The sequence below is a fragment of the Phytophthora sojae genome (assembly GCF_000149755.1).
Source record: "Phytophthora sojae unplaced genomic scaffold PHYSOscaffold_3, whole genome shotgun sequence".
Classification (NCBI taxonomy): Eukaryota; Oomycota; class Peronosporomycetes; order Peronosporales; family Peronosporaceae; genus Phytophthora; species Phytophthora sojae.
Genome location: NW_009258117.1, coordinates 9,862,437 through 9,889,489, shown reverse-complemented (window position 1 = coordinate 9,889,489; position 27,053 = coordinate 9,862,437). Strand labels below are relative to the sequence as shown.

The 27,053-nt window shown below is 54.7% G+C and overlaps 7 protein-coding genes across 7 annotated transcripts; 4 read left to right on the top strand and 3 right to left on the bottom strand.

Annotated features, from left to right (window-relative positions):
• Nucleotides 1-9: 9 nt before the first annotated feature.
• PHYSODRAFT_330271 (hypothetical protein) lies at nt 10-933 on the bottom strand (the record flags this gene model as incomplete). The annotated part of the gene is made up of 4 exons (XM_009526907.1): nt 10-267; nt 482-679; nt 712-730; nt 821-933. 4 exons carry the CDS (start codon nt 931-933, stop codon nt 10-12), a joined length of 588 nt encoding a protein of 195 aa, XP_009525202.1.
• Nucleotides 934-1,196: 263 nt separating this feature from the next.
• PHYSODRAFT_370878 (hypothetical protein) lies at nt 1,197-1,682 on the top strand (the record flags this gene model as incomplete). The annotated part of the gene is made up of 1 exon (XM_009526906.1): nt 1,197-1,682. A coding segment is annotated over one exon (486 nt), but the record flags the coding sequence as incomplete, so codon positions are not given.
• Nucleotides 1,683-1,733: 51 nt separating this feature from the next.
• PHYSODRAFT_366797 (hypothetical protein) lies at nt 1,734-2,105 on the top strand (the record flags this gene model as incomplete). The annotated part of the gene is made up of 1 exon (XM_009526905.1): nt 1,734-2,105. A coding segment is annotated over one exon (372 nt), but the record flags the coding sequence as incomplete, so codon positions are not given.
• Nucleotides 2,106-2,994: 889 nt separating this feature from the next.
• Nucleotides 2,995-3,985, top strand: PHYSODRAFT_330269 (hypothetical protein; the record flags this gene model as incomplete). Its single annotated transcript, XM_009526904.1, has 2 exons — nt 2,995-3,942; nt 3,977-3,985. The coding sequence occupies 2 exons, from the start codon at nt 2,995-2,997 to the stop codon at nt 3,983-3,985; spliced, it is 957 nt and encodes a 318-aa protein (XP_009525199.1).
• A 10,067-nt stretch (nt 3,986-14,052) lies between these two features.
• On the bottom strand, nt 14,053-15,563 carry PHYSODRAFT_330265 (hypothetical protein; the record flags this gene model as incomplete). Its single annotated transcript, XM_009526903.1, has 3 exons — nt 14,053-14,469; nt 14,533-14,636; nt 14,861-15,563. 3 exons carry the CDS (start codon nt 15,561-15,563, stop codon nt 14,053-14,055), a joined length of 1,224 nt encoding a protein of 407 aa, XP_009525198.1.
• A 2,996-nt stretch (nt 15,564-18,559) lies between these two features.
• PHYSODRAFT_299746 (hypothetical protein) lies at nt 18,560-20,511 on the bottom strand (the record flags this gene model as incomplete). The annotated part of the gene is given in 3 exon segments (XM_009526902.1): nt 18,560-19,820; nt 20,173-20,414; nt 20,434-20,511. 3 exon segments carry the CDS (start codon nt 20,509-20,511, stop codon nt 18,560-18,562), a joined length of 1,581 nt encoding a protein of 526 aa, XP_009525197.1.
• Nucleotides 20,512-24,324: 3,813 nt separating this feature from the next.
• Nucleotides 24,325-26,301, top strand: PHYSODRAFT_249549 (hypothetical protein; the record flags this gene model as incomplete). Its single annotated transcript, XM_009526901.1, has 1 exon — nt 24,325-26,301. One exon carries the CDS (start codon nt 24,325-24,327, stop codon nt 26,299-26,301), a length of 1,977 nt encoding a protein of 658 aa, XP_009525196.1.
• Nucleotides 26,302-27,053: the final 752 nt, after the last annotated feature.

Sequence of the window (27,053 nt, the reverse complement as noted above, 5' to 3'; positions counted from 1 at the left end):
CAAGACGAACTAACCGCTTGCTGGTGGAGACTCGTGCCGCAGTCGCGTGCAATATGCATCCAGTATCGGCTCGCCCGCTTCGTGCCGGGCGCGCGCTCGCTCGTCATGGGTCACCGACACCGAGGCAAGCGGTACACTGCGGGCAGTGCGCGGCGTGTCTCCTGTGTTAGGAATCGGCTCCGGTTGCAGCCGTTGGCGCAACGGAGGTGTCGCTAGCAGCGATAACAAGAGCGTGAGTCCAAGCAGGAGGGACGAGGACAGGAGAAGCTGCGGAGCAGCAGACAGGTGTTGAAGTAGTATGAGTGGCTGACAGACTAGCTGCAGCCACACTGTATTGAGTGGGTAGGAGATCAGTCTCGAAACAGCACGGTCAGACGCAAGTCCAGGAGCAGACTAAGTGCGGAAACAAGTTGCGTGTTGCATTTCACGTGACTGGTGGCGGGCATCTGGCGGCATGCAATCGGTGGCGCTGTGACCGGACCCACCGCGTAACATCCTGGGCCCCACGCAGCGTCGGAACGACACGCGTGGCGAAAAAGCTCGTGGAGGCTCCACGGTGGAGCTCCGAGCACGCAGCCCCGCCCGCCACAGCGCAAACGCTGACTGCCCGGTCCACGTGAGCGGAGCCCCCGAGCCCCACAAAGCTGCGAGCTGTCCGCGTGGACATGTAGGTCCGCGCCTGCCGCCAGCAGTACATGTAGCGACACTCACAATCACGGGCGCAATCGGCCTGCCGCCAAACAAAAAAAATCGCCTTGCAGGCTCCGCATTTCGACGATCCGGCAAGCCAAAGCGCGGCCTCGGCGCGTGGCTCTTGCACCTTGTTCCGGCCTTGGCCACAGCTTGCGCGACCAGCTGGCCGGCATGCTCGCGCGCCGAGCTCCACCAGAACGCGGATGCCGCCGCGGATGGGATGCCCCCGCCAGCATGCATCCTGTCAATGTTTGCACCCTTTACATAGTGGCACATCGTACCATCTACCTCTGGAAGCGGATGATCTGATACAAAAATCCCTTCAAAGCTGTTAGTCAAGGAGTAACTATGCTGTATAGTCTGTACCAGTGTAGTTTTGCTAGAACCAACCATCTAAACTCTGCTGCTGGCAGTGCGCCATCTCTAATCTAACTCACTTCGTCTTTTGACGACTCCTCCATACGCCTCTCCTCCTAGTCTCTCTGTTAACCTCGCAACAGGTTATGAGCTCAAGCCAAGCCTCCAGCGACGATTTTCCCAGACTCGTCGGAGCCGACAACGTCTGGAAGGCTCGCGTGTGCGCAGCCCTCGACGGAAAGCATCTACTTGGATTCGTGACGAAGCCCGACGACGATGGTGTCTCCGAGGACGACAGCGAGGACAGCGGGAGCGACATGTCCGACGCCGACGACCCGCCGAAGACCAAGCCGGCAAAGACGGCTGAGATCGACTCCGACGAGAGTGACTACGATGTCAAGCCCCAATCAGGCTCTGACGAAGACTCAAGTGGTGACTCGGACTCTGTGATCAAGCGCAAGGACCTGCCCGTTATCCGGCCGTTTAACCGCCATGATGCACGACAAGCGCGCAAGCCGTTGAAGAAGCCGAAGACCAAGCGTGAGCGCCGTCGCCAGGAAGCCAAGACCAAGGCATTTCTGATGAAGACGATGGACAACACGCACGTTCGGCTGGTCAAAAATCTCGTCACGTTCTACAACATCTTCACCTTCATCTGCGATATGTACGAGGGTGCTGCCTTCCACGGCGACCCCTACTTCATCCAGCACTACCTGATGGAGATCAAGTACGAGGAGGGCTCTGATTTCACAGAGTTCTTCCTTAAGCTTAAGAACGCGATGAAAGCCGCGTCGGAAGCCACCGAATCGGTGATGACGGAGGGACAGAAGTCAATCTACCTGTTCCACTCCATGCCCAAGTCGTGGAAGGATGATCTCCGCGTTTGGAAGGGCCAACGGAAGTACATCCCGTATGAGGACCTCAAGCAGAGTATTGAGGGCAAGGTGTGCGACCTCCAAGCCCAAGAGCGCTATACATTGGCGAAGGGCACACCGGTGACGACAGCGACCAAGAGCGAGCGTGCCCTGGTTGCGGCTGGACCTACAATCACTCCGCCCACCCATGGCAACAGCTACAACAATACCTGCTCGCACTGCGACCGCCCGCGCCACGCTATCCGTCACTGCAGGAGCCTACAGAAGGACCTGTGGACTGGACACGTGAAGGCCGGTACTGTACTGCCTGCGAACTTTGTGTTCAAAGGCAACTTAAAGCGTGAGAACCCGAAGAACAAGAACAAGAACAAGCGCAATGGAAACAGTGCTGGTGGCAACTACAACGGCAATCGGGGCAAGAATTGACAGCGCCAAAACCGCCAAGAAAGCTCTGATGATGAAGACTACCGTCGAGGCAAGTCCCGCGAACGCAAACGCCGCCAGGATGACTCGGACGATGATGATGAAGCCGATGGCAACCGATGTAAGGTGTTTCGCCAATAAACGCCGCGAGTCCAGCCTGATTGCTGTAGCCACCGCCATCAACCCGCCTCTGAGTCTCACGGCTCAAGCCAACGTTGATATGGACACCACGTGGACCATTGATTCTGGATGTACGCGTCATGTGACGCATGAAGCCCAGTTGTAGTGGGCCTACTTTGGCTCACTACTTTAGCTTACACGTGTGCGCGTGTATGTGAGGAAGCGTAGCTTAGTTTAAATTAGAGTTAATTATACTCGTATAGATTAATCTAAATAAACGATCCAAATAATGTTTTTGGGTTAAAATGAGAACTGCTATTTTTGTTTTATGTTTCTGACTTCCTCTAAATGTAATATTGTAAGATAGGAATCTGCCAACGGCTGGTTGGCAGAATTCCAATGCTATGCATGTCGCTCATTGGCTAAGAGATGCTGCTCTCAGCCGAGTCACGGCACGTCAATCACGAAATTGACCATTCATCAATTTCTTCACGTTGGGAGAAAGAAAACTCGAGCTCATTCCGCAATGAGCTCGCCTCAGAAGAAGACCGCCGCCGCAACAGAGGGTAACCTCTCTGTTGCTCAGTACCATGAGCGCCAGCAGGCAAAGCGCGATGCGCTCGCTGCAAAGGCCGCGTCGGGGACAACCCAGTCGGAGATTGTCCTCGAAGGTTCCTCTGTAGTCAACGACGCCGTTGACTACGAAGACGACGACGTGGAGATGGAAGAGGGCGAGGCCTCTTCTAGCAAGCGCAAGGAGTCTATCGACAGCGATAGTCTCGACCCGCATGCCGAGTCGAGACGCCCTCGTGAAGGAGACGAGTCGGACGCTTCGAGCTCGAAGCGTTCGCGCGGCGAGAACGAAACTCCGCTCTCTGCTGCTGGGGCTTTAAGCTCCCCACGTGATGTGGGGACTTCGAGCTCTCCGCGCGCTGCTCAGGCAGCGCGCGATCCGTGGATGCCGTCTGCGTCAGAGATCGCAGACCACGTGGGCAACACTGTGCCTCCAAACGAAATTCCGCTGTACGTATGCAGCGGTATCTACGACGATGCTGTTGCGGAGGAGCAGCACTTTGACCCGTTAACGAATCAAAGGCGCGACTACTACATCGGGCTCTTCCACGAGCTCCGGCACTTCTCCAGCAAGAAGACTTCTTCTCGCAGCAGAGTGCCTGAGTGGCAGGCACTTTGTCAAAGTTGGAACGCTTTTGTTAAGAACTTCAACAAGAAGTCGGCTGCTTACCACGAGCGGGTTAAGCATGCCCGTGAACGCTTCGAGATATTCTCGACGCGCGGGAGGTTGGAGCAGCTCCACAGATCTTCTGTGGACGCTGGTATTCCATGCGCTGTGCCCGAAGGCCAACAGTGCACGTTGTGTCTTCCGGGTGCGGCGCACTTGAGCGACCGCGACCTAAACGGGTACACGACGATTCGTGTACCTGAGAGTCTCAAGGATCTCCGTGCCAAGTTCTTGGTACGTGAGGAACGCGACGATCGTGGGGCTTCAGGCGCTGTAGGTGACCACAGTGCTCGCACTACCTTCGCGTCGGCAGTGCGTGGTGAGCTTCGTACTCCCTCACCATTTCCGGAACGTCCTGCAGCAGGACGCCCCGTGGCTCCCATGTATCTTGGTGGGGCGGAAACCCTCTCCAACGAATACGATAACGAACCGGCTGCCGGTTCGTTTTCGGGATACTATGGTTCACAATACGCTCAACAATCCAGCGTGTTGAGCCGCGGGCGTCGCGGATCGGAGGCGGCGGTGGTGGGAACACGCCCCGGGTATGGTCAACCTGGGGTTGACCTTGGCCTGACGCTTGAGGAGCGGGTCGCTGCTGTGGAACAGCATCAGAGCCGGGAGTTCGCCGCTCTGAAGCAGGAGGTGGCGATCCTGAGGGCTCAAGTCGCTCAGGCCTCGCAGACCGCGTCGGATATCTCTGTCGACGTGGAAGGTCGCGTCGCACGCTTGGCCCAGCGCGTTCACGCGCTGGAGCAGAGGTCGCTCCCGATGGGGCTTCCGCTTCGGTCCAGCCGAGCTAGGTGGCTCGTGCTGCCGGTATGGCTTCAGCCGCCCGACGTAAAAGGTCGGATGGAGGCTCATGTTAGATGGAATATCTAGCGTGTAGGCGTTGCCATGCCGTGCCAACACCGTGAACGGCCCGATGAAGCGCGGAGCGAGCTTGCTCGCCCCGAAGTCGGAAACTGCATGTTTAGACAGGTTTTGAGTTGCTAACAAAACCAATGAACCCTTCTTGAATTCATTAGTGTTGCCCCTACCAACATTGTCTGCGTTCAGCTTCTGTCGGTCGACAGAAGCTGCGATAGCGTCTTGGACAAACCGATTGACGGCTTGTCTGCGCTGCACGAAGTTGATTGCGTCCGAGCTGAACTCGTTCAGCTCGTTTCTAGCAGTAGGCCCGGCCTCTGCGTTCGTCTTCGCGGTGTCTGTGCCCTGCACAGACGCGTGCTTCTTCTTCTTCTTGCGCGTAGTCGCGGGTGACACTGTGCAAGTGTCAGCGGCATTCTGCGGCTGCTGTGTTGCACTCGGAGATCTTCCCCCACTTAAGGAAGGAGCCACCATCCCGAGTAGACTCGGGAGGCGTGGGTGCCTCATGGCATTCGCGTAAAAGGGTGTATGCCCTGTCGAGACATGCACCGAGTTGTTGATGGCGAACTCCGCCATCGACAGGCACTCGCTCCAGTGTTGGAACGAGTGAGCGTAGCTCTTAAGCACGTCTACGAGCACGCGGTTCACGCGCTCGGTCTGCCCGTCCGTCTGCGGATGGTCCGCAGTCGACATCGAAAGTTGACTCCCAAGAAGTGTAAACACTTCTTGCCAAAGGTGTGCAGTGAAGCGCGGGTCCCGATCCGACACAATGTCGATCGGCATGCCATGGTGTTTGAACACCATGTCAACGAACAGACGCGCCGTCTGCTTCGCAGTCACTTCAGCGGGTACCGCAGCAAGATGTACCATCTTGCTGAAGCGGTCAACAAAGACCACAACGCCCGTGTTCCCCTGGCTGTCCGGGGGAAGACCGAACACGAAGTCCAAAGACATGGACTGCCAACACTCTCGTGGAGTTGGTAGTGACTGCAAGGGAGCCTGCGCGAAAGGCGCAGGCTTCACACGTTGACAAACCTCGCAAGCACGGACGTGCTTGCGCACCCATTTGTACTAGTGGGCCCAGTAGAAGTCTCGCGTGAGAAGAAGGTATGTCTTCTCACGGCCCGGATGCCCCGCAGTCGGTGCATCGTGATACTCGTACATGATCCTGAGTCGCAGGTCATGGTCGTTGGGCACGACAACGCGGACCGCGATGTCGTCGACTGCATTATAGAGTAATAACCCGTCGTGCACCCGATGACGGTGTGCACGAGCACGAAGATGCTTCGGCAACTTCTGACGAGCTTTGTCAGAAGGCGCTGAGCCGTAGGCCAGCAAGAGCTTCGCGTCCGCGTCGTGCGCGTACGCGACCTTCACGTCGTCCAACAGTGACGACGTCAGGGTGCTCGATCGCATGGCGTCAATGGCATTGACGTCGGCATCAGTCGTGGCGTAGTCAGGTCGACGCGAGGGCGCGTCGGCCACCACATTGAGTCTTCCGGGTTTGTACTCAACCCGGAAGTTATACTCTGCGAAGAATGAGAGCTATCTCGCCATCCGTTGCGAGGTGCGGCGACTTCACAGCCGTCCGCAACGACGCGTGATCCGTTTAGACCACGAACGGTTTGCTTCCGAGTAGATACACTCGGAACTTCGCGAGTGCGTAGTCATGGCAAGGAGCTCCTTGTCATGTACCGGGTAGTTGCGCTCAGCTGGCTTCAGCTGACGCGATTGGTAGTAGACGACACGATCACGGCCCTCGTGATCGTGCTGCATCAACGCACATCCGATTGCGACGTCGGATGCGTCACACACAACGTGGAATGGGCGATCTTGGTCGGCCACCGCCAAGATCGGCGCCTCAGTCAAGCCCCGCTTTGACTGCATCGAAGGCCTGCTGACACTCAGCAGTCCAAACCCACTCGGCGTCCTTCTTCACGAGCTGTGACAGCGGGCGTATCATGCCCGCGTAGTCCTTCACGAACTTGCACAAGTACGTGGCCAAGCCAAGGAACTGCCGCAGTTCCTTGACGTTCGACGGCATCGGCCACTCATTGATCACTCTGACCTTCTCAGGGTCAGGGCGGACACCGTTCTTCCCAACGAGACACCCGAGCACGGGTATCTCGCTCGCCCCGAAGATACAATTCTTCAGGTCCGCATAGAGCTTGTGCTTGCGCATAAGCGCAAGCAGCTTCCGGAGATGCACCTTGTGCATCTCAACATCGCTCATCCCGTCCGCAGCCCGGCTGTGGACGAACACATCGTCGAAGTAGCTCGGTGCGAAGTCGCCCACCGAGCGCAACAAGTGCGTCACGTACCTGTTGAAGGTCGCAGGGGCGTTCTTCAGACCCTGCAGCATCACTAGCCACTCCCAGAGCATGCCGCTCGGCGTGCTCACTGCCGTGAGAGGGATATCGCTCTCACGCATGAGGATCTGATAGAACCCATCGCGCAGAGCAAGAGCACTGTAGATAATGCTCCTGGCCATCGAATCGATGATTACATCTTTTCGCGGTATCGGTGTCTGCGCCGGTATCGTCGCATCGTTCAGCTTGTTGTACGCATGAACGATGCGCCAGCCGCCCTGTGGCTTCTTGACACAGAACGTCGGAGCACTGTGCGGGGACTTCGATTCCCGCACTTGTCCAGCTTTGCGACGACTCTCAAAGAAGTCGTCGATCGCCTTGACCTGCTCTCGCGGCAGTGACCACTGCCGCGTGACACAGTACTTTGTTCCCGGCACGAGATCAATCTCGTGCTGGATGCTCTTGTTCTGCGGAAGCTCCGCAGGAATCTCTTCCGGAAGTACGTCCGCGTACTCCCGTAAGATCTCGTAGTAGGGACTCGTTTTCAACGAGTCCCAGCTCTGCTCTTCAAAGCGCTCCTTCTTCGTCTTCGCACTGAGAGTGTCCTCGCTCTCAGTGGTGGTCTCCATGAAGAACTGCCTCAGTTCTTCATTCTCGCTCTTCGTTCTCTCGGCGTCCGAGAGAATGCATATTTGCTCGATGCGTCCATCGTGCAAGTCACGCGCGAAGCGCTTCCAGCTCATGACTGGAAGCGAAGTCAACTCCGACGTTTGCTTCGGAGGGTTAGCGAGAGTCATCTCCCTGTACCGGAACCCGGCACAGGTACGCGTCAAGACGTTCAACGTCTCGACGTCCGGCTTCTCTGCCTCCGTCTGCCCGGCAGACATTTCTTGTAGCGTCTCGGCCCCAGACCGAGACTTGCGCAGCGACCTTCGCATGCGCCGTCTTCTCGTTCTGCGGAGCCCGGCTCCGCTTGGTTCTTGACCTCGTCCAGGCCCAGCCGTGGACGGGTGTTCTTCTTCAGTACCGCCGGCGGGTTCACCCCGCGGGCGAGCGACTTCAAACCCGGCTTGGTCGCCCGGCGCTTCGTCGTGCAGCCCGGCTGCACGACAGCATGCAAGTTTTTCCGGTGCGGGACGTTTGCAACCGTCCGCACCGCTTGCAGCGTCGGCTCCCGGAGCCGACACGCCATCTTCACCTCGACGCCTGTTATTGGCGGAGACCCCCATTACATAGGGTGCGTCGGCTCCCCGAGCCGACGAATCAAATTCACCCAAGCCATCGACTCCCGGAGTCGACGGCGTTACGCCACCTTGGCTCTTATTATTGGCCAGACCTGATCCAATCAGATTCGCGTCAGCCTCCACGCCTGAGGCGTGTGACTCGCCTGCGTCATCCGTGCCCCTTGAAGTCGGAGACTCTTCCTGATTCGCTGAAATGCGGGTGTCGACCTCCGAGTTCAACACATTTCCTTCATTAGCTGTCGGCGGCAACGCCGACGCTAGCTGCTCTTGCGCGCGTGCTCGCGCGCGCCCAGGGCGCTCCGGGACAGCGGCATTAGGCGCTGTCTCGAGTGGGGAGTCGCGCGCACCTGTCGGTGCGTGCGTAGCGGCAACAGGGCCATCGCTCACTGTTCCGCTGTCGCGACCGAAGCGCACGACAGTGCGCTTCTCCCAATCGATGACCGGATCATGCCGTGCAAGCCACGGCATGCCCAATACAATGTTAAACTTATCGTCCAGATCCAGAACGATAAAGGTCTCGACAAACTCTTGATCTTCATACGTGAAGCGCACGCGTACCATGCGCTTCTCGGTCTTCACGACGGCACCCGTTGCCAGTCGTACTTCCAACATACTTCGAGGTATCTTTAAATCCTCGAAGTCAAGCCTTGATAGACTTCGCAGTCGAACAATGTTCTTCGACGCGCCAGAATCTACCAAAGCACGGAGAGAGCCGCTTGCTCTTACCGAGTTCACATTCAGGATGACAAGGTCAGGCTTGTCATCTTGGTTCTTGCAGTGAGGGTGAACCTCACTGGGGGCTGCAGTACTCAGTGTCGCGTGTTCAAGGTCGACACGCGGAACTGCATTGCCTGTAGGGCGTCTCGCGTTTTTTCTTTGGTTGCGACGGTGCCCGGCACCGCCGCGATGGCCACCCTGCTGGTGCACGGGGGCCGTGCACTCCCGAGTAAAGTGACCGACTCTACCGCAACGGTAGCATCGCACATTGTTTCCCTGCGACTGCTGGGGTCCAGCAGTTGCAGCACTCGAAAGGTCCATGGGTTCTGGGCCTCCCGTCCTCACTACCGGGCGTGGCTGTGGCCTCGGCACATGTGCATGCAGCTTAGCCTGCCGCAGGCTAAACTTCTCCTGCATTGCAAGAGTAATTGCAGCTTCGAGAGTACTCGGGTACTCACGGAAGAGATAGGTTTTCGCAGGCCCATCTCTCAGCCCCTTCATGAACGTGACGACCTTGGTCGCCTCGTCGATCGGATTGGTCACGATGTTCGAGACCAAGTACCGTGCTCTCTGAGCGTAAGCATGGACATCATGCTTGCCCTGCTGCAGGTCAAAGAACTCCGCCCTCGACCGAAACTCGTTTTGGGGGGCTCAAACGCTTGTCTGAGCACCTCCTTGAAACCCTCGTACGTGCTAAAGCACGTAGGATCCGAGAGTCGACGTCCATACGAGCACGTCCTCCAAGACATGACATGGCGAACGCAACCTTCGACAACGGGTCGACGATACGTCGAGCCGCAATGGCAGTGTCGAGTTCGACAAGCCAACCGAGGAGAGGTTCACCCTCTCTTCCGACATTGTTACTCACACTGAGTTTTAGCGATTGCGCGCGTGGTGTCGTCCCGGACGACACCGCGGTAGTAGCAGCAACATCGCGTTGCTCCTTCAGGATGAAACCCAGAGCAACACCATGTTGCTCTGCCGGCGTTAGCGTACGCAGCATCGTAGCTACAGCCGCCTCACCAATGACTGTTGACAGTCGTTGGAGGGCCTCCCACTCTGGATCCGACAGGTGGGGACAGTCAGCGCGTGCAACGTGAGTTGCAGGCGTAGTGGAGCTTTCCATGGGCACCTCTGTATCCATGGGAAGGTTCTCAGCACCGCGTTCGTGCGGTGACGTACGAACTCAGGTAGTCGGTCGTTGGACGGACTACAAAGTGCTACCAGGTGTAGTGGGCCTACTTTGGCTCACTACTTTAGCTTACACGTGTGCGCGTGTATGTGAAGAAGCGTAGCTTAGTTTAAATTAGAGTTAATTATACTCGTATAGATTAATCTAAATAAACGATCCAAATAATGTTTTTGGGTTAAAATGAGAACTGCTATTTTTGTTTTATGTTTCTGACTTCCTCTAAATGTAATATTGTAAGATAGGAATCTGCCAACGGCTGGTTGGCAGAATTCCAATGCTATGCATGTCGCTCATTGGCTAAGAGATGCTGCTCTCAGCCAATAGGAAGCCTCAGTCTCTATGTACCACCCGTCGTGGTGGTCGTAAATGTATGTAGCATTTGGTGTATCTACACCAAGGTCGAGAAAGTCTTTCGAACCTCTAACAGACGTCGTGTCTGTTAGAGTTACAAGTGACTGTAGCCACTTGTGCGTGTAACTCTGTTACACCAGTGGTTCTCGAACATCTCTGCCAGTGGTGGTTCCATCACCGTCGGCGGAAAGAATCAAATCCCGATTGAGGGTATTGGACGTGTTGAGCTGGAAGGCATCGACTCCAAAGGCAACATGAAGACGCTCATCCTTCACGGCGTCCTCTACGCCCCACAGCTGCACTTCAGCTTACTCTCAGTCTCGGCTGCCGTGAAGCACGACTTTCGCTTCAGCTTCGATCGCAAGAAGTGTGCCATGCAGACTGATGAACGCTTCAGTATCAAGGCGCCAATGGCGACGAACACGGATCTGTATCAGTTCCAGGCCAAACCTGCGGTGAGCGCATCGGCACTCATTGCCACGTCGGGTAAGCAACGCTCTCTTCTGCTTTTACACACACATCTTGGGCATCCTAACGTTCGCATCTTGCATGATCTATCTAGGAGCCAAGCCATCCGTGGACTCGACGGCACTGCGTCTGTAAACCCGAAGGAGCCGTTCTTCTGTACGGCATGCACGCTAGCGAAGTCTCACCGCTCGCCCTTCTATTCGAATAGAGTAGTTGACCGTGCCACAGCACCATTGGAAAAGGTTCATACAGACTTTTTTTGTGCCTAGCCTTACTTGTTGCCGTTACTTCGTGATCTTTACCGATGATTATTCTCGATTCATGTTCACATATCCGATGAAAAACCGGAGTCAGCTCTATGAATGCTATGAAGACTTCAGGAAGAAAGCCCTGAACATCTTTAGACACGACATCAGTGTGCTTGAGTGGCGTCCGTGTGCTATCGAAGAACACGACATCCAGGTTCTCCAGGCAGATAATGCCAAGGAATACGAAAAGCTTGGACGTGAAATCTTCAGGAAGTACGGCACACACGCACAATTCACAAACGCGTACACTCCGCAACAGAACGGAGTTGCGGAACGTCGCATGAGAACGGGTACGGGCCCTACTGCTTGACGGTAAACTCCCGAAGCAACTCTGGGCAGAGTGTGTCTGTCATGTTACGACCTTGGTCAACATGACCCCTAGCTCAAAGACTAACGGCCGTACACCCTATGAGCTCTGGTACAACCGCATTCCATCCATGCAGTACATGAAGGTGTGGTGTTTGGGTGTAGCGCGTACGTTCATATTACAGAGCAATACCGCGACAAGCTCGATGCTCGAGCACGGCTGTGCATGTATCTAGGCGTTCCCGACCACAAGAAGGGCTATCGCTTAATGGATCTCAACTCCCATGTCATTGTCTACAGCCGATATGTCATATTTAAGGAAGACAAGTATCCTTCCCTGGCTAACCTGACGGAAACACCAGAACAGCCTGCGATCGAGTCAGATAAGCGTGTCCCCACGGAATCGATTGAACCTGTACCTGCAACGACATCACCTGCAGCTAAGCGTCAGCTCCCACCCCTTAGGGAGGCGCTCGACAGGACACAGATGCATTACTCGTTCCGAACAGAGACATCCTCTGAAACTCTATCGCCTCCTACTCCTAAGCGTCCCCGTGTCATGACCGATGACACGGAAGTAACCCACAATTCTGAGGAAGATTTACAGGAGCAGGAGCAACGTAGAAAACTGCTCTATACACTACTAGCTATTCGGTATGTAACCGAACCCACCACGTATCGAGCGGCTATGAAATCGGCTCACGCTAATCGGTGGCGTAAAGCAGCTAAAGCAGAATACAAGTCCCACATGGACAACCAAACTTGGGTTCTGGTACCCCCTCCGAAAGGAAGGAAGATTTTAAACTGCCGATGGGTCTTTGTAGTAAAATATACCGGTACAGGCGAAATTGACCGCTTCAAAGCGCGTCTAGTGATCAAAGGATTCCTTCAGGAACATGGCATTGATTACAACGAGATTTTCTCACCTGTTATGAGGATGGAGGTACTCACACTCCTTCTGACCATTGCAGCGTTGCTTGATCTTGAAATCCACCAAATGGACGTAAAGACAGCATTTCTCAATGGTTTGCTAGAGGAGGAGATCTACATGGCTCAGCCGGAAGGTTTTTAAGTCCCCGGTAAGGAGCACCTAGTGTGCAAACTCCTAAAGAGCTGTACGGATTGAAACAAGCTCCCCGTGTATGGTACAACACGTTGTATGCCTTCCTTGAAAGCCTAGGGTTCCACAAACTCATTAAGGACAGCTGTGTGTTCAAACGCACGGTTAATGGTGTTACATGCTACATTGCTGTGTATGTTGACGACCTCCTGATCATTGCGCCTACACCAGCCCTCGTAAACGAGTTGAAATTCGCCCTGAAAAAGCGGTTCTCCATGACAGATTTAGGGGAGGTGAAGTACTTACTCGGCTGGTCTATTCAACGTGACCGTAAGAACCAAACGATCTTTATCCACCAACACAAATACGCTACGAAGGTCCTTGACCGCTTCAGCGACTACATTCCGTACCCTATAGCAACCCCAGCAGATCAAAACTTTAAACTCTCCGTAAGCAGCCAGCCTAATAGTGAGGCAGAGAAAGACGCGATGAAAGATATTCCGTATCGCGAAGCCGTTGGTAGTATCATGTATCTCATGGTAGGTACGAGACCCGACCTGGCATTCTACATGCGTGAGGCCAGCCAATTCCTAGCTAATCCGGGAATGGAGCACGGGAAGCAGTAGTTAGAGGTCTGAAATATCTATTAGGGACTAAGGACTACGGTCTTCTCCTTGGTGGATCTCTCGATGTCACACCCGAGAACCTGGGCGACAAGCTGACAGCTTACAGCGACTCTGATTATGCCAACTGCCCCGACACGAGACGGTCTGTCGGTGGATATGTGACTATGCTTGCGAACAGTCCTATCTCATGGCTTTCGCGCAAACACCACACGGTGGTTCTCTCTACAACAGAGGCAGAGTACATCGCTCTGTGTCACTGCATGCAAGAGATGATTTTCCTCAAACTGTTCGTTAAATAGTTAGGTTTTGGCACAACGCAAGCAAATGTTATTCATGAGGACAACCAAAGCTGCATTAAGATCTGCTATAACCCAGAACTACACAGGAGGTCGAAGCACATTCATGTTCGATACTGTTTTGTGCAGGAAAAAGTCGAGCGACACGAGTTCTCCGTCGCCTACTGCAATACCAAAACTATGGCTGCTGATATATTTACTAAAGCTTTAGACAAACATCCGTTTAGAGAACTAACGGCAAAGCTCAGGATGGAATCCCTTGACGCTTAATTAGCCATTCCGTAGAGTGTACGAGAATAACACTAATGCATGAAGCGTGCCTACTCAATTGCGTTCCTTTAGTTTTTTCCCACTGAGTTTTATCTTTTTTTCGCTCAAAAGTTTTCTCCTCACTGAGGTTTCCCTGGTTTTGTTCCGAATTATATTAGGCATATGACTCCCTATATCCATGCAGACACAATTTGTTTTTACTGGGAAATGTATTTTCGATAAGGAAAACGTGGTTCCTAATTACCTACTTTTTCTTAAAGACAATGAAAGGTCGAATACAGGCCACGAAGGTAATCCAGTCCGTCGCCGACGCCACTGGCTTGGGCTCCTTTAAGTCGTAGATGCACCGAACCCTGCCCTTCTTCCCTTGGACGCTAAGCCGAACGCGTGCCCCACTAGACTGTGGTTGTAGGCAACAACGAAGTAAAGTCCGTTGTAGAGAGGCACTTCCTCCAGCACACGTGCTCCACGCCGTCCAGCAATAGTGAAGTTGTCCTTGTCGATAGCCTTGAAGATGAAATCCCGGCCAGCATCCCTCAGGCGGCGCAGGAACCGTAGCACCACCTTCCACGAAATGCCCACTGTGAGGTCCACTCCATGCTCTCGGAGTTCATCAGCCACAAAGGTGTCGATATCATCTTGCGTGACGATGTCCGGGCGTCCAGCAAGCTCGGCCGCACGCTTCAGTGCATTGAACATGCACAGGCCACGAGCGTCAGCACCAATTGCACGCTTGCCAAACTCGTCCTTGGGTCAGAAGTCCTTGAAGTTCTCCTCGCTGGACTCCTTCCAGCGATCCACGAGGTCCACCTCGTTGACGAAGCCATCGTCCAAAAGCTGCTGAAGAGGCTCCCAAGTGCGTTGATAGTAGCGGCGGTTGACGAGCAGACGACTGAGCCAAAGCACACGGTACTCTGGACCACGAGGAGAATTGCGGCGGTCGTTGATACGGACCACCCTCCAGGTCGTTTTCGTAGCTGCATAGTCCGCTGTTACCGTCACCTGCTTGCTGCTGTAATACTTACCGTATATTGGGCACCATCTGACGATCCATCGGTGTCAGAAGTGCCCAGTTCGATGACTGTATCTTCACATTCGGTGGTTGCATACTGTTCGGTGCCACAAGGTACATGCGTACGTGCCGTGACACGCTGGTCGGTTGCAGCAGTCTGGGCTCTACGAGACGCCTTGCCAGTCCTACCAGCAGCCCTCTTGACCTCCGGGTGATGCACGCCTCCATCGACAGCACGGCTTGCAAGTTCCGTCAAGATCTGAGCTGCAGCCTGGTCGGTGGTGCGAGATGTTGAACCCATATCACTAAGGTCCCCCGGTATAATGCCATGAGAACAATGTGCCGTGGCAGCGGCTACATGCTCCCTCGACGTACTAGCCGGCGCTCCAGCACCACTGCGCGAGTCGCACGGCGCTCCAGCACCACTGCGCGAGTCGCACGGCGCAACACTGCTTGCTGCGGGCGCTGTCTCCAAAGACTCTGCAGCAGCCTCGGTCATGGCTGCTTGGAGGGCCTCTGCGAGCGGCCCACCAACAGCCTTCCTCGCTTTGGTTCCAGCGGCCTTCTTCAGCTTATTCTCCTTGGCCCCCGCGGCCTTCTTCACCCCGGCCCCCGCGGCCTCACACCCTCCGGTCGTCGTTGTCGCTGCCTCCACGCTGGACTTGGCACCAGCACCTTGGTTCTCCTTGCGAGCTGCTGCCCGCTTCCGCTTGCGCTCTCGAATCTTGGCTGCAGTGCCGAGCTTTCTTTTCTCCAGGCCTTTTGGCGCTGAGGACGGTGTTCCCGGCACCAGTGCTGCTGACTGCGCTGTCTTCGAGAGTGTTGCCATGGCCTGCCCGTTAAGTCCTTCTTCCCAACACAGCAGGGCTGAGTGGGTTAAGTCGGAGCAGCTAGCTCAGGGGCTTCCTTGGTAGACGACTCTTTGAAGACTGAGGCGTTTGCAACGAGATTCTCGAGATACCTGAAATATTGCATGCCTTCGGGTATGTGCCAATCATATGCAAAGCTGCAAAGCTGTTAGTCAAGGAGCAACTATGCTGTATAGTCTGTACCAGTGTAGTTTTGCTAGAACCAACCATCTAAACTCTGCTGCTGGCAGTGCGCCATCTCTAATCTAACTCACTTCGTCTTTTGACGATTCCTCCATACTCCTCTCCTCCTAGTCTCTCCGTTAACCTCGCAACACATCCAAACGAAATGTTTATTACATGTACTGCATTTGTTGATCGATCCGGGGCGGGCGGACGACCGTCAAATGATCGACCGATCGATGGATCGACTTCGGTTTGCGCGTCACGCGTCCCGTTCAACGTTGAAGCGGCAGCGACGCGACTAAAGGCGCGGTTTGACACGCAGTGCAAGGGAAATCACCCCCGGGCTACAGAGGGTTTACGTCGACGAAAGGAGCTTCGTGCCTTCAGGTCTGGGGCTTCTCTTCTCCTCCCCCGTGTCATCTCCTTCGTTGCAAGACCGTGGTGGCGAAGGAGGCCACGGTTCGGTGGACGGTGGCGCGTTGCAGGATGCAACTCGCAGCAGCATACTGTGTCAAGGCTTGCCCAGGAATACATGCACATGCACAGTAGTGCCGGGTTCCGAGCGTCGCACGAGCTCGGAATTGAGTGAGCGTGAAGCTCAATCGGAGGTTTGGGAAGAGCAGTCTCGATTTGAGCTGAGGGCATCGACATGCGCGCAAGGAGGCTGCAAGACTTCAATTCGGCCATCTACAGGTAGGTGTTGGCGCACAGGCAACGAGAGATATTGCGGCAACACTAGCGCCAACGTTGCTCTAGCAGCCACCCCCCACCGGATTTAATTTTGATGAAACCAGCATAATTTGAAGTGACCTTCCAGTAAATAATCTGTGTTAAAAGAAGAGCAGTTATCTCAACTACGCACAACAAGAGTGTAGCGCAAGGCACCAGGGCCTAACGAATGGATATTGGCCTGAAAGTAAATGCCGATGAGGGAGTTGACATAATCACTATGAATGAATCTTCGAGCCTAACAATGAAAGGAAAGCCTAAGACGATGCGGTAAGCGCGCGAAGTGGAAGTGAAGTGTATTGGGCCCGATGTGAGCAGGGCGTTTCGCGTCAGGAGCGCGTACCAAGTCCAGCAAACTTCCTCGAAGTCGTCGCCGAGGCATCCTTCGGATACTTAACGGTACATATCAATTACCTGTTTAAACTTGTATTTTCTCCCGAAATAGTGACTACCGAAACACAGCAAGGTAAAAGAGTCTATCCATGCTTGTCAAATCAAATACAAATCCTATACAAACACGGCGGTATGTTTCAAAGCGCAAGTTGGCAATCTCAGGGCGAATGTGAACAAGAGCAGTCAATTCACCTAACCACCGTCTGTTTTGGCGTATGGTTTGCCGTTTAAGCCAATAGTGTTCATGTCCTGGGGTTTGTCATTGGCTTACCCTACTTGAGCCCTTTTCCCAAACTTTTGAGCAATTGAGGTCATGTTTTCAAGGCTTAATTACGCGACCAAAGAGTCCGAATTCGTCAAATCTGACAGCAGAATCGGAATCTACGGCGAAAATTACCCCTTATATCTAACTATCGTATATGGAAAGTTACCATCTTCTGGAAGAAAAATGACTCCGAACTCCGGCTTCAACTATTATGGCCAGTACAATATATCCCCGCAATCATGGGGATTGGGGTGTTGCCCTTCTTGCCATTCGTGTTGAGCTCGATAAAGATGATTGCGTTGGCGGCGCGCTCTCCAGCTTGCTGCCCCTTATTTTGTCGAGCTCCGCCTGCACAGCAGCCTCGATACTGTAGCGTCTTCCAAGGACTCAGTCTCCTTCTTTTCCCCGGGCTCCTTCTCCTCTCCGTCAACACTCATGGCCTTGGGCGACGAGCCTGCCGTTCTCACTGCGGAGGCAGGGGAGCCTGAGTTTGGGACGGGCACGCACGGGACGGATCGAGCTGGGAGTTGAGGCATCGCGGGGAGGGCAGAGGTTCGCTCAGGCGATCTCTGTGAGCGCATTGCATCATGAGAGCGTCGTTGAACACCTCGTCGGAGGTCTGGACTCGATCCTGAGCTCTGGCGATGGGGGCGTCCATCTCGACGTCGCCGTTGTTGTCGACGGCGACTGACTGCTCGTGCAGCGGAGGCTCACCACCGGCAGGTCGCTCGTCCGACCAGGACGCGATGCCGCCGGGCAGCTCATTCAGCAGAGACTCGACGGTGACGCGATGGGGGGGTCATCTTGTTGCTCGTTCAGCAGCGCGTTCACGTCCATCGGCTCCCGCGCCAGCGAAATCGATTGTGAGCCCAGCGCCGACGCCGCCAGCCAGACCAGTATCTCGTGCGCGGTCCGCAGCTTTTTCCGCCCGGCGGAAAATGCCGCTATGCCTGCGGGGACCGCATGCTTTTTTTCATAGAGAGGAGTTGTATCATCCCGGCCGTTTCCGCTTTGGGCCAGCTCGGTACACGGTACCACCCCCGACGGCCTTGACTTTTGTCGTTTGCCACCAACGTTTCGGTAGGCTAGGCCACCCATTGATCAACAAATACCTGGCCAACATGGCCAAGATCGCCACGATGACCACATGGCTCCACCCCAGCGGGGTGGCATGCTCCTGTACGTGATCTCGACCGTCGTTGGCGCCATCACACGCTCGCTGGGCGTGACATCGTGTCATCAGCAAAGCCAACGCTGGAACGGTGTGAAGGACCTTGTGAACAGAAGATCGCGGTCAATTCATTTTTTATTACTGGAAGTGTTAATGGCACGGAATAGCTTGTGAAACAGAGCTGCACCGGCACAGAAGATTATGTTAGAGATAGAGTTGGACCGAGAGAGCGCTCACGAACTGTTGTGTCCCTTCTTGCGCTTGTGGTCACGCTTGCTGTTTTGCTGATAGTACTCACGGACTATCGCACTGACATGAACCTTGAGTTTCGGCGTTTTTGCCGGTTGTCCTTCCTCATCTGTCTTGGCTGCACTCGCAACCAAGATGGAAGACACCCGTTCGGTCACTCGATCAGCCAGTGCGCGGGCGTTCTCGTTCCAAGCGCTTCGTTGTTCGTCTGTTTTCATGCTCTCAAGCGGAACAGGCCGTTCGTCGGGCTGGACGTGGTTCAGGGCAATCTCAATTGCTCGGCGGCACTCTCGTTGTGATGACCCTTGCTTGTCGTTTGGAATAGACATCGAGGCATACCATTTGAGAGGCATTTGGACACTAGCCTTTTTCGGAGGTGCTGGTGATTTCGTTAGGCTGAGTTTCTCCATGCTTCGCTCCAACTTTCCCATGCGGACTAGAAGGGCGGACTGCGCACACTCCACTTCCTGCAGCGACTTGAGGATGAGCTGATTAGTCGAAAGTAGTTTTTCAAGCGTGCCCTTGAAAGTGTTGATACTGACTGTGCTAGCTGCCTTTTCATCTTCTGTGCGTTTTCCTTGAACCACATCCGGGGGAAGACCAACGGCGTTTGCACAAATGAACTCCTTGCGCATTTCCAAGCTCCACTTTAATGGCACTGGCCCTTCCTCTCCGTCTGGTAGCTCGGGAATCGCAACTCGTACTGCCGTTTTCATTCGAGAGTGAAGTGTATGGTCCGGGAAAACCAATGAAGTGTCGTGGTAGTACAAGATTACCACTGCAGCCAGCGAGTACACCAAACGCTTCGTCTTTAAACGAGTAATAAACGTCTCAAACAGAGCCACTGCAAAACGTTTCTGGTTTTCTCTCAAATCAACACCCGTGATTCTATCCGCAGTGTCGTCAAGAGTAGGGTGAATTACATCGTGATCAATGTCCTTCCACCCCGCTAAAACACCAGCAACCAAGAGGTCACTAGCAGCAGTAGCGTCAATGTAGGTAAACACGGTCTTTGAGCTGCTGGAAGCGCTTGCCCAGTGACCACGGCTCGCAATATCGTGAAGGCCAACGCCTCGAGTAGCCGAAGCTACGGTAGCTGCCCCACGGCGACTTGAGTGTGACTTGAGTGCATCCGTTATCGCTCCGGGTTGTAGCTCTCCAGCCACACCAGTGAGCACAGCGTTGATGTGCGCCACCCCATTATCTGGGGAAACAATCGGTTCGAACATGTGTACGGGTCCACGGCTAATTGCGACGCTAGTGCATGCACAGCATCACACTCCCAAGAAAGCGGAGAGCACACGAGTCGAAGTGACTGCTCACTGCTTGTCTTGATCCGTGTAATATCCAAAACAAGACCACTTCAGATCTCCAAACGTCAACCACGTGATATCACTGCTTCTCCCCATTGCAGACCACTGCCAGAATCAACGTCCTATTGCGAAGATCAGTCGGTGTGTCTCGCGAAAATAATGTCATGCTGATCGTCTGTAAGTCGTCTCGGGTCATCGCTGGTACAGATGCCTCCAACTTCTCGCCAAGCAAACGGTTCCGCTCCACATAGTGAGCTTTCATCGTTTTTCTGAGTTGTGCGTACCAGTTGGATCCTGAAAAGATGTCAGTCTTGTACTTCTCCTCTAGTTGACGACGCAGACTACCCAAGCGAGTCACTGCTGTGTTGTACTTGACGCTCTCGAAGAGATAGGAAGCGAAGGATCCTATTAGTTCTTGTGTTACTGCGGTAGACGGCAGCGTATCGAATGTCGGAGCAGCATTCTTCTGATCCTTGTCGGGAGGGGGCTTGTCGGACGTGTGCACTGACTCCACTTCAAAGTGGGCCTTCAGGAACTCGTCGAACTTGTTTCTTGTCGAAGAATCGCGCTTTTTGGTTGACGCGCGACGGGGGGTTCGCCATCATGTCGAGAAAAGCGGGCATGCTGGCGGCCTGTGCTGGAAGTTCGTCTCGGGAGGTGCAAAGAGCGCTACGATGCACAAAACTGATCCCCTACCTTCAAAGACCTTCCGCTGCGGAAACCCACTGGTGAGTCTTGTATCACCCACACTTGCATGCGTGGTCACCCGCCCATCCAGACACTGTAACCCGGCTTGTCCTTCGCTGGAACTCTCTCCCTACCTGGAACTTTCGTGTAACCTCTGGAACATGAAGTTGCCTCCAGATAGAATACAGCGTCGATCTATAACCGATGAGAGGGATTCTGCGGAAGCTGAACCAGAGCCCCAGAATAGAATAAACCTCGATCTATAGCCGATTTATAGCCGATAGGAGGTGACCTTTCGGAAAGGACACCTTTATAAATCGGAGCCGTTTTGGTGCTTGGTTGCTTTAACAGGAGACCACGCACAGCAGGCGAACTGCGCCACCGCCGCCGCTATTGGCCCCACACGCTTACTTGTGAAGGCTCGTGTCGCAGTCTGCGTCTGCGTGCAACTAGCCGAGCGCCGCCGCTACGCGGCGGTGAATTTTTTGTTAGTTGCTACGCTTCGCTACGGCAGTAGTGGACCCGTTCCGCTCGCCTCGTCGGCTTGCTGCACTACTCTCAATGTCAGGATAGTAATACAGAGGCCGGGGCGGGTCCTGCGGCCCCGCAATATCGTATGAGGGGGTCGCCTTCGCTGCGCTCGGCAGCAATTCGGACTTAGTGGGAATCGTGCTTTGTGAATAAGCGTGGCGATTTTGTGACGGACGGACAGCGCGTCTTTCTGATTGATTCTTAGGACTAGCCGAGCGCCGCCCGCTTCGCGGGCGGTAGTTATGTGGTTAGGCGTAGTAGTAAGGGCCGCCCACCTCCGCTTCGCTCCGGTGGGCTATTTTCCAGGCAAATGTCGTTAGTTTAGATTGTATGCATGTAAAAAGGTGTTTGTATGTTGGGGGTCTCTTAGTATGGTATCAGCTTCACGTCAGAGTTACTGTAAGTAGATGCACGTTGCAATATAAAGCATTCTCTATCGCACGGTCATGTGTCGTAAACCCTGTCCACATCGTAGCGGTTATTCAACCCAACCTTCAACGTATCTGCAAAGTACATATCTAAAACAACCCGTGTTTAGTGTGCTCACGTAAGTCTCTATACGCGTTATTTTACCAAGTGTATCACTCTGCCATGGTTTCTGTTGGTTCCAAGCGTATAGCCTGTATAAGCCTAAATAACCATTCACGCTTCGCTATGCCTCTCCTTAGGATATACTTAGTGCTTCCGTTCAAAAGTACCGTGTACATATACATATCGGGTAACATCACATCGGAATTTTCAATGATCCATACCAGTGAAGTGCGGCCTGCGATAATGTGGCCTCTTCACATAGTATTGATCAAAGCGGGGGTGATCTTATACCCCGTTCCGCTCGCCTCGTCGGCTTGATGCACTACTCGCAGTATTAGCAACTTTGTAGTTGGGCGGGCCGGACGGCCCGCTATAACACACGCGGGTGCCGCCTTCGCTGCGCTCGGCAGCTAGTCGGACTTAGTTGAATTCGTACTCCCGAAACTGACACTTCTATTACAGTTAGGAAACTATGTAGCTAAGCGTACCTCTGTCCGTGTGCGGCGCTCGCGTGCAGCGGCGCCCGACGTCCGAGCGCGTAATTCAAAAACGGAAATGTGAAATCAGCTGGTTTGTGTGTGCCACATCAAGGCGGCAACATCAAGGCTAGTGATTCTTGTCACGCACGGCTATTTTTGTAATATCGGGCAAAGATAAGCCAGTCGGGATGATGGTGGGATGCCATAGGGCAGGTTACTAATGCGTCAATTACAGGGCGGTCGGACGATGCTCAACGACAGGCTAAGCCCCGAAGACAGGGAACGGACGGACTTACAGACAGACTGACACGATACTCTGTTAGTTGTATAGGACTAGCGCTCTGGGCACCCGCTATGCGGGCTCTTTGACCACGGGTTGCTGGAATAGCATAGCTTAAAAGTATATGCATCATTTTGATTTCCATAACAATAATGTGCGGATACAGTTGACACATATTCGTTGCTATAACTTCGTGCTTTAGTAGCAAATGAGTAGGATTGCATTTTCCTATTAAGCTAAATACCAAATGTCGCTCACGATGCAAAGTTGAGTACCTAAACATCGGGTGAGCTGAATATCGTTGCCGTTGTATATTGATCACCCGTTTCTGCGAGGCGAGCTACATTGTCACGGACATGCCTTACTACAGTGTAGTGACCTGCGTGTTTACTTACTTTGAAGTAATAACTATTGAAACTATGATTGGGTGTGGTTTATACTGCGTTACAAACTGGTAGCTGTCGTCGATACCGTACTCTAGTGTTGTTACTACGTTAGCACTGAAAGACTGCAACTTTGCCAGCATGAATTTACGCACTGCACCGCGCTACATGTAGTAATGCTGGTTTGCGCGATAACAGTTCAAATAGGCATAGCAAAATTAGCTCAATTCAATACGGATCGGTAGCGACTGTGCGTCTTCGATGGTTAGGTTGTTGTGTATCGTGTGTATGCATATGAAGCGTTTGGCGGGACCCCGGGGTCCCCGCTTGCCCCGCCAGCTGTCATAAGCAACCGGTATATTCAGTAAATTCAAGTGCTGCATGTTTGTATCGATGCTATGTATCTCTGGTAGTATCGACTATCGAGTTGCACAGAGCTGCAGAGTTCGCAACTTTGCGTGCCCGACGCCACTGCTGCTGTAGTAGGCGCTAGCTTCTAGCAGTCAGCTTGAATCTTCTTGGTCGTATCTTCACCAAGACGCTTAACAGAACGAACGAATGCAGCAGCTTTGTGGTCACGACGATTTCAATACTTAAGTATCACGTTTGCGCCGAGGAACCTCTGCACCTCCAGTTCGCCTAGACTTCGTACTGGATGCTAGATGCTTGTGTGGTATAGCGATTTCTGAGTCCGCAGGTCGGTGGTTGCAGTCAGTCCGGACCGAGTGTGTACACCAGACACCGACTGGAGGAGTTTCACCGACGCTGGATCCCAAAGATCTCAAGGGTCGTTGAGCGAAGAGTCGGCGAGCGAGCAGACTTGATTTTAGTATTGGAGAGGCCGTAACAGCCCATTTTCATTAGATACTTGTATAGGAACCCCAGGAAAGGGCCTTTGAGCCCAACAAAGCAAAGATAAATACAGAGTGGAATTTTCGAGGTCCTAAACAAGCGGCACGCGGCGTCTCTTCAAGGTACGACCGCCCCCGTGGGGCTAGATCATGACCACCGCTGAGATCGGCTCTCTGAAGTGACGGAAGTGTTCTCGGCCGCCCGGCGAGTCCAAGAGCGAGTGCGTGTAGTGGTTATCTGGATTCCGCCCCTGGCGAAGAGCTCGTCGAGCGTACGAGCGCGGGTTTTCGGCCCGCCCCCGACTCAGCCGGTGCGGTTTTGCATCGGCGCCCCGTAAAAGGCGAGAGCCGCCGTCCATCCTTTGGTGGAGGGCACGGGTCAAGGAGAGAAGGAGAAAGAGAAGAAGCGACAAGGAGAGGTCGGCGAAGGAAGGGAGCGTGCTGTGTGCTCGTGGCACGGCTCCTGGGACGTATGGCAGGTGCCTGGGTAACCACCGCACCGCTGTAAACGGACTGGGCGATCTTCGGATTACCTGACAAGCCTGCGCTCCCGTTAGTGTAGGTGTTGTTGGTGTGGGAGTGGGAAGCTAACGAGTTTTGGCACGTCTGCTACACCACAACTGGTGCAGCGACCCGGGAACAGGGTGTTTGTGGCACTTAGGTACCTTTCAAGTCAACAAGCAAGCAAGTGAAGATGGTCAAGACACCGACAAGTGCGCGAAGCGGAAGTCCGGCGACGGCCGGAGGGAGGTCAAGCGCGCGGCCGAGAAGCGCGGACGCGGCGACGAAGGCGACGGCCAGCACGCCGCGGTCTGTGAAGTTCGACCGGGTCGGCGATCGTGACCATAGAAGTGGGGTTGATGATGATGGAAGTGAAGATGAAGTGGAGATGAAGGGCCCGGCGCCGATGCTGGAGGATGAAGACGTCGACGAGCTAACGGTTGTCGTCGGGAAGTCGGGTGCACCGCGCCCGATCGCTCGCCGACTTGATGCGGAGCTCGGCGAAGTTACTCCGGCCAAGGTTCTGGCGCCCGACGAGCGACCGACCACGGGAAGTCGACCGCCGGTGAACGGAGATACTCCGGATGCGTACAAGATACTGGGGCAAGTCGGCCGATCGATGGTTGCTACAAGCGCGTGGGTGATGATGTTCGCGCCGAGAGAAGTCGGCGGTGCCAAGTGGGTGACGCTCGAGAGGGAGCTGGCGTCTCCGATCGACAGCTCCAGCCTGTTCCAACTCAGCGAGCAGACCAAGCGCCTGCTGGTGGCAATGGGCTTCGAGTGCACCAGCGTCCCGTCGAAGGTGGCTTTGGAAGTCTGGGAGCTCGCCGAAGTAAGCGCCGAACTCACCAAGTGGAAGCGCAAGCTGAAGGACTCGGTCGGAGTGCGTGGGACGACGACGGTGCAGAAGCTGGACGACGTCGACCCGAGTCTGGTTCCGCTGCCGACGACGCCGCGGAAAGCCTCCACAGGCTACCAGATGCAGACGCCGGACACCAAGCAGGTCTTCAGCAAGACGCCCGCCTCCCCGTACTTCGCAGACTCGCACATGGTGACGCCGAAGAAGAATAGTGACGGTCGGCGATTTAACCTTCCCGCGCTCGGCGATGATGATGACGACGACGATGACACGGGCTACGACTTCGCTAACCCGTGCGAAGACCTGACGGCGCAGATTCGGCGATCGTACCAGCGTGAAGACGAAGACGGGGCTCAGCGAGTTAAGCTGACGCACCACATCTCGCTGAACAAGTTGACGAAGTTCTCCGAGACTCGAAACCGCAGTGAGCGATCGCTGCGGTGGCGCAAGAAGTTCATCTACAAGATGGAAGGGACCAACACCCCGCAGGACCGCTGGTGTGAGCCGTTTCAGCTCCTCATGGAGAGTGGAGCCAGCAACTGGGTTCGCCAGCTCCCGAAGAAGACGCGCAACAGGTGGTCACTGCTGTGCGAGGCGTTCATGGCGTACTACTGCTCGCAGCACGACCAATCCGCCGAAGACCGATATTACACCGCCACGCGGGACGAGGGGGAGCACATTTGCGACTACCTGCTGCGCCTGAATGGGTACGCTCGCTCGGCGAAAATCACGTATGAAGCGGGCGGCACCGTCGGCGCGAGGCACGTCAAGCGCTTCCTCGACACTTGTGAAGATGATGCGCTGGTCCGACAGTTAATCCCTCAACGATTTGACAACATTGCCAAGGTGGAAGCTGTGACCAACGACACGATGGCCGCTGACCGACGCCGCAAAGGCAAGGGCAGCACGCGTAAACCATCACGCGATGGGGGCCGACGGACCGACAGCGCTAGACGTGACGACCGTCGGAACGACCGGGACGATCGCCGAGGTGACAGCCGCAGCCGACGTGAAGGTCGCTACGATCGTCGAGTCACCGTCGCAAGTGCGTCGGTCGACGAGCTCTATGACGCCTGGCAAGACCGCATGTCTTTCACGCCTCGTCGCCGAGTCGACTCAGATGGTTACTCGGAGAGCAGCAATCATTCCGACCGCTCATACAATTCCAAGTATGAATCAGATCGTGATCACATGGACGTGGCTGAGACGAGCCGGAGTGTCGCAACTCAGCGATCAGACGGTCAAAGTCGCGCGAATGTATCGGGCGACGGGCGTAGAGACGAAGGCCGCCGAAGCCGGTGGAACGACTAAGAACGCCGAGGTCTTCCGGAGTATGGGCCGTGCACTACCTGTGGCGACCCGCGTCACTCGGTGCACAAGTGCTTCCGGCGGTGCCAGTTTTGCACGCAGGTGCATGGTGCCGGCCAGTGCGAGCACCACATGCTCTACGAGGAGGCTGTGAAGGTCCTGAAGTCGAAGCACGACAAGGACTCCCTTCCGTCTGAGCTCCAAGGCATATTTTCCAGCAATTTAAACGAACGCGCCCGCCAACTATAACTGGGTTGGGCAATGACGGGCGGCCACAGTTGTCTGAGCCGGCGATCGAGGCAAACTTCGTGTTTGCCTTTGTTCGGCTGAGCAAATGGCTGGGAAAGGACAATGCGACGGACATGGAGTTGAGAAACGACGGAAAATTGAACACGGTCGACGAGCCAACCATACTGAATTCAAGTCAGGAGGTCGGCGAATCTACCAGGATGATCACAAGTGCGACGCTGCGTGAGACGAGGCCGACCCCGCGAGTCAAGGTGATGAAGCTGCATGCGGGCGAGCGCCAAGGATGGTGGTCGCAGAAACAGTTCGATCGGCGAAAGCGGATGCGAGCACTTGTGATGGGAGCAGTGAACGACAGAAGAACGAAGATTTTGCTGGACACGGGCGCGAAGTGAGTGCGGTCAGCGAATCTTTCGCTAAGAAAATACGGCTGAGACGAAGGGTGAACATGGACATGCAGCTGGACATACAAGGAATTACCAAGGACAAGGTCTACACAAACGAACGTG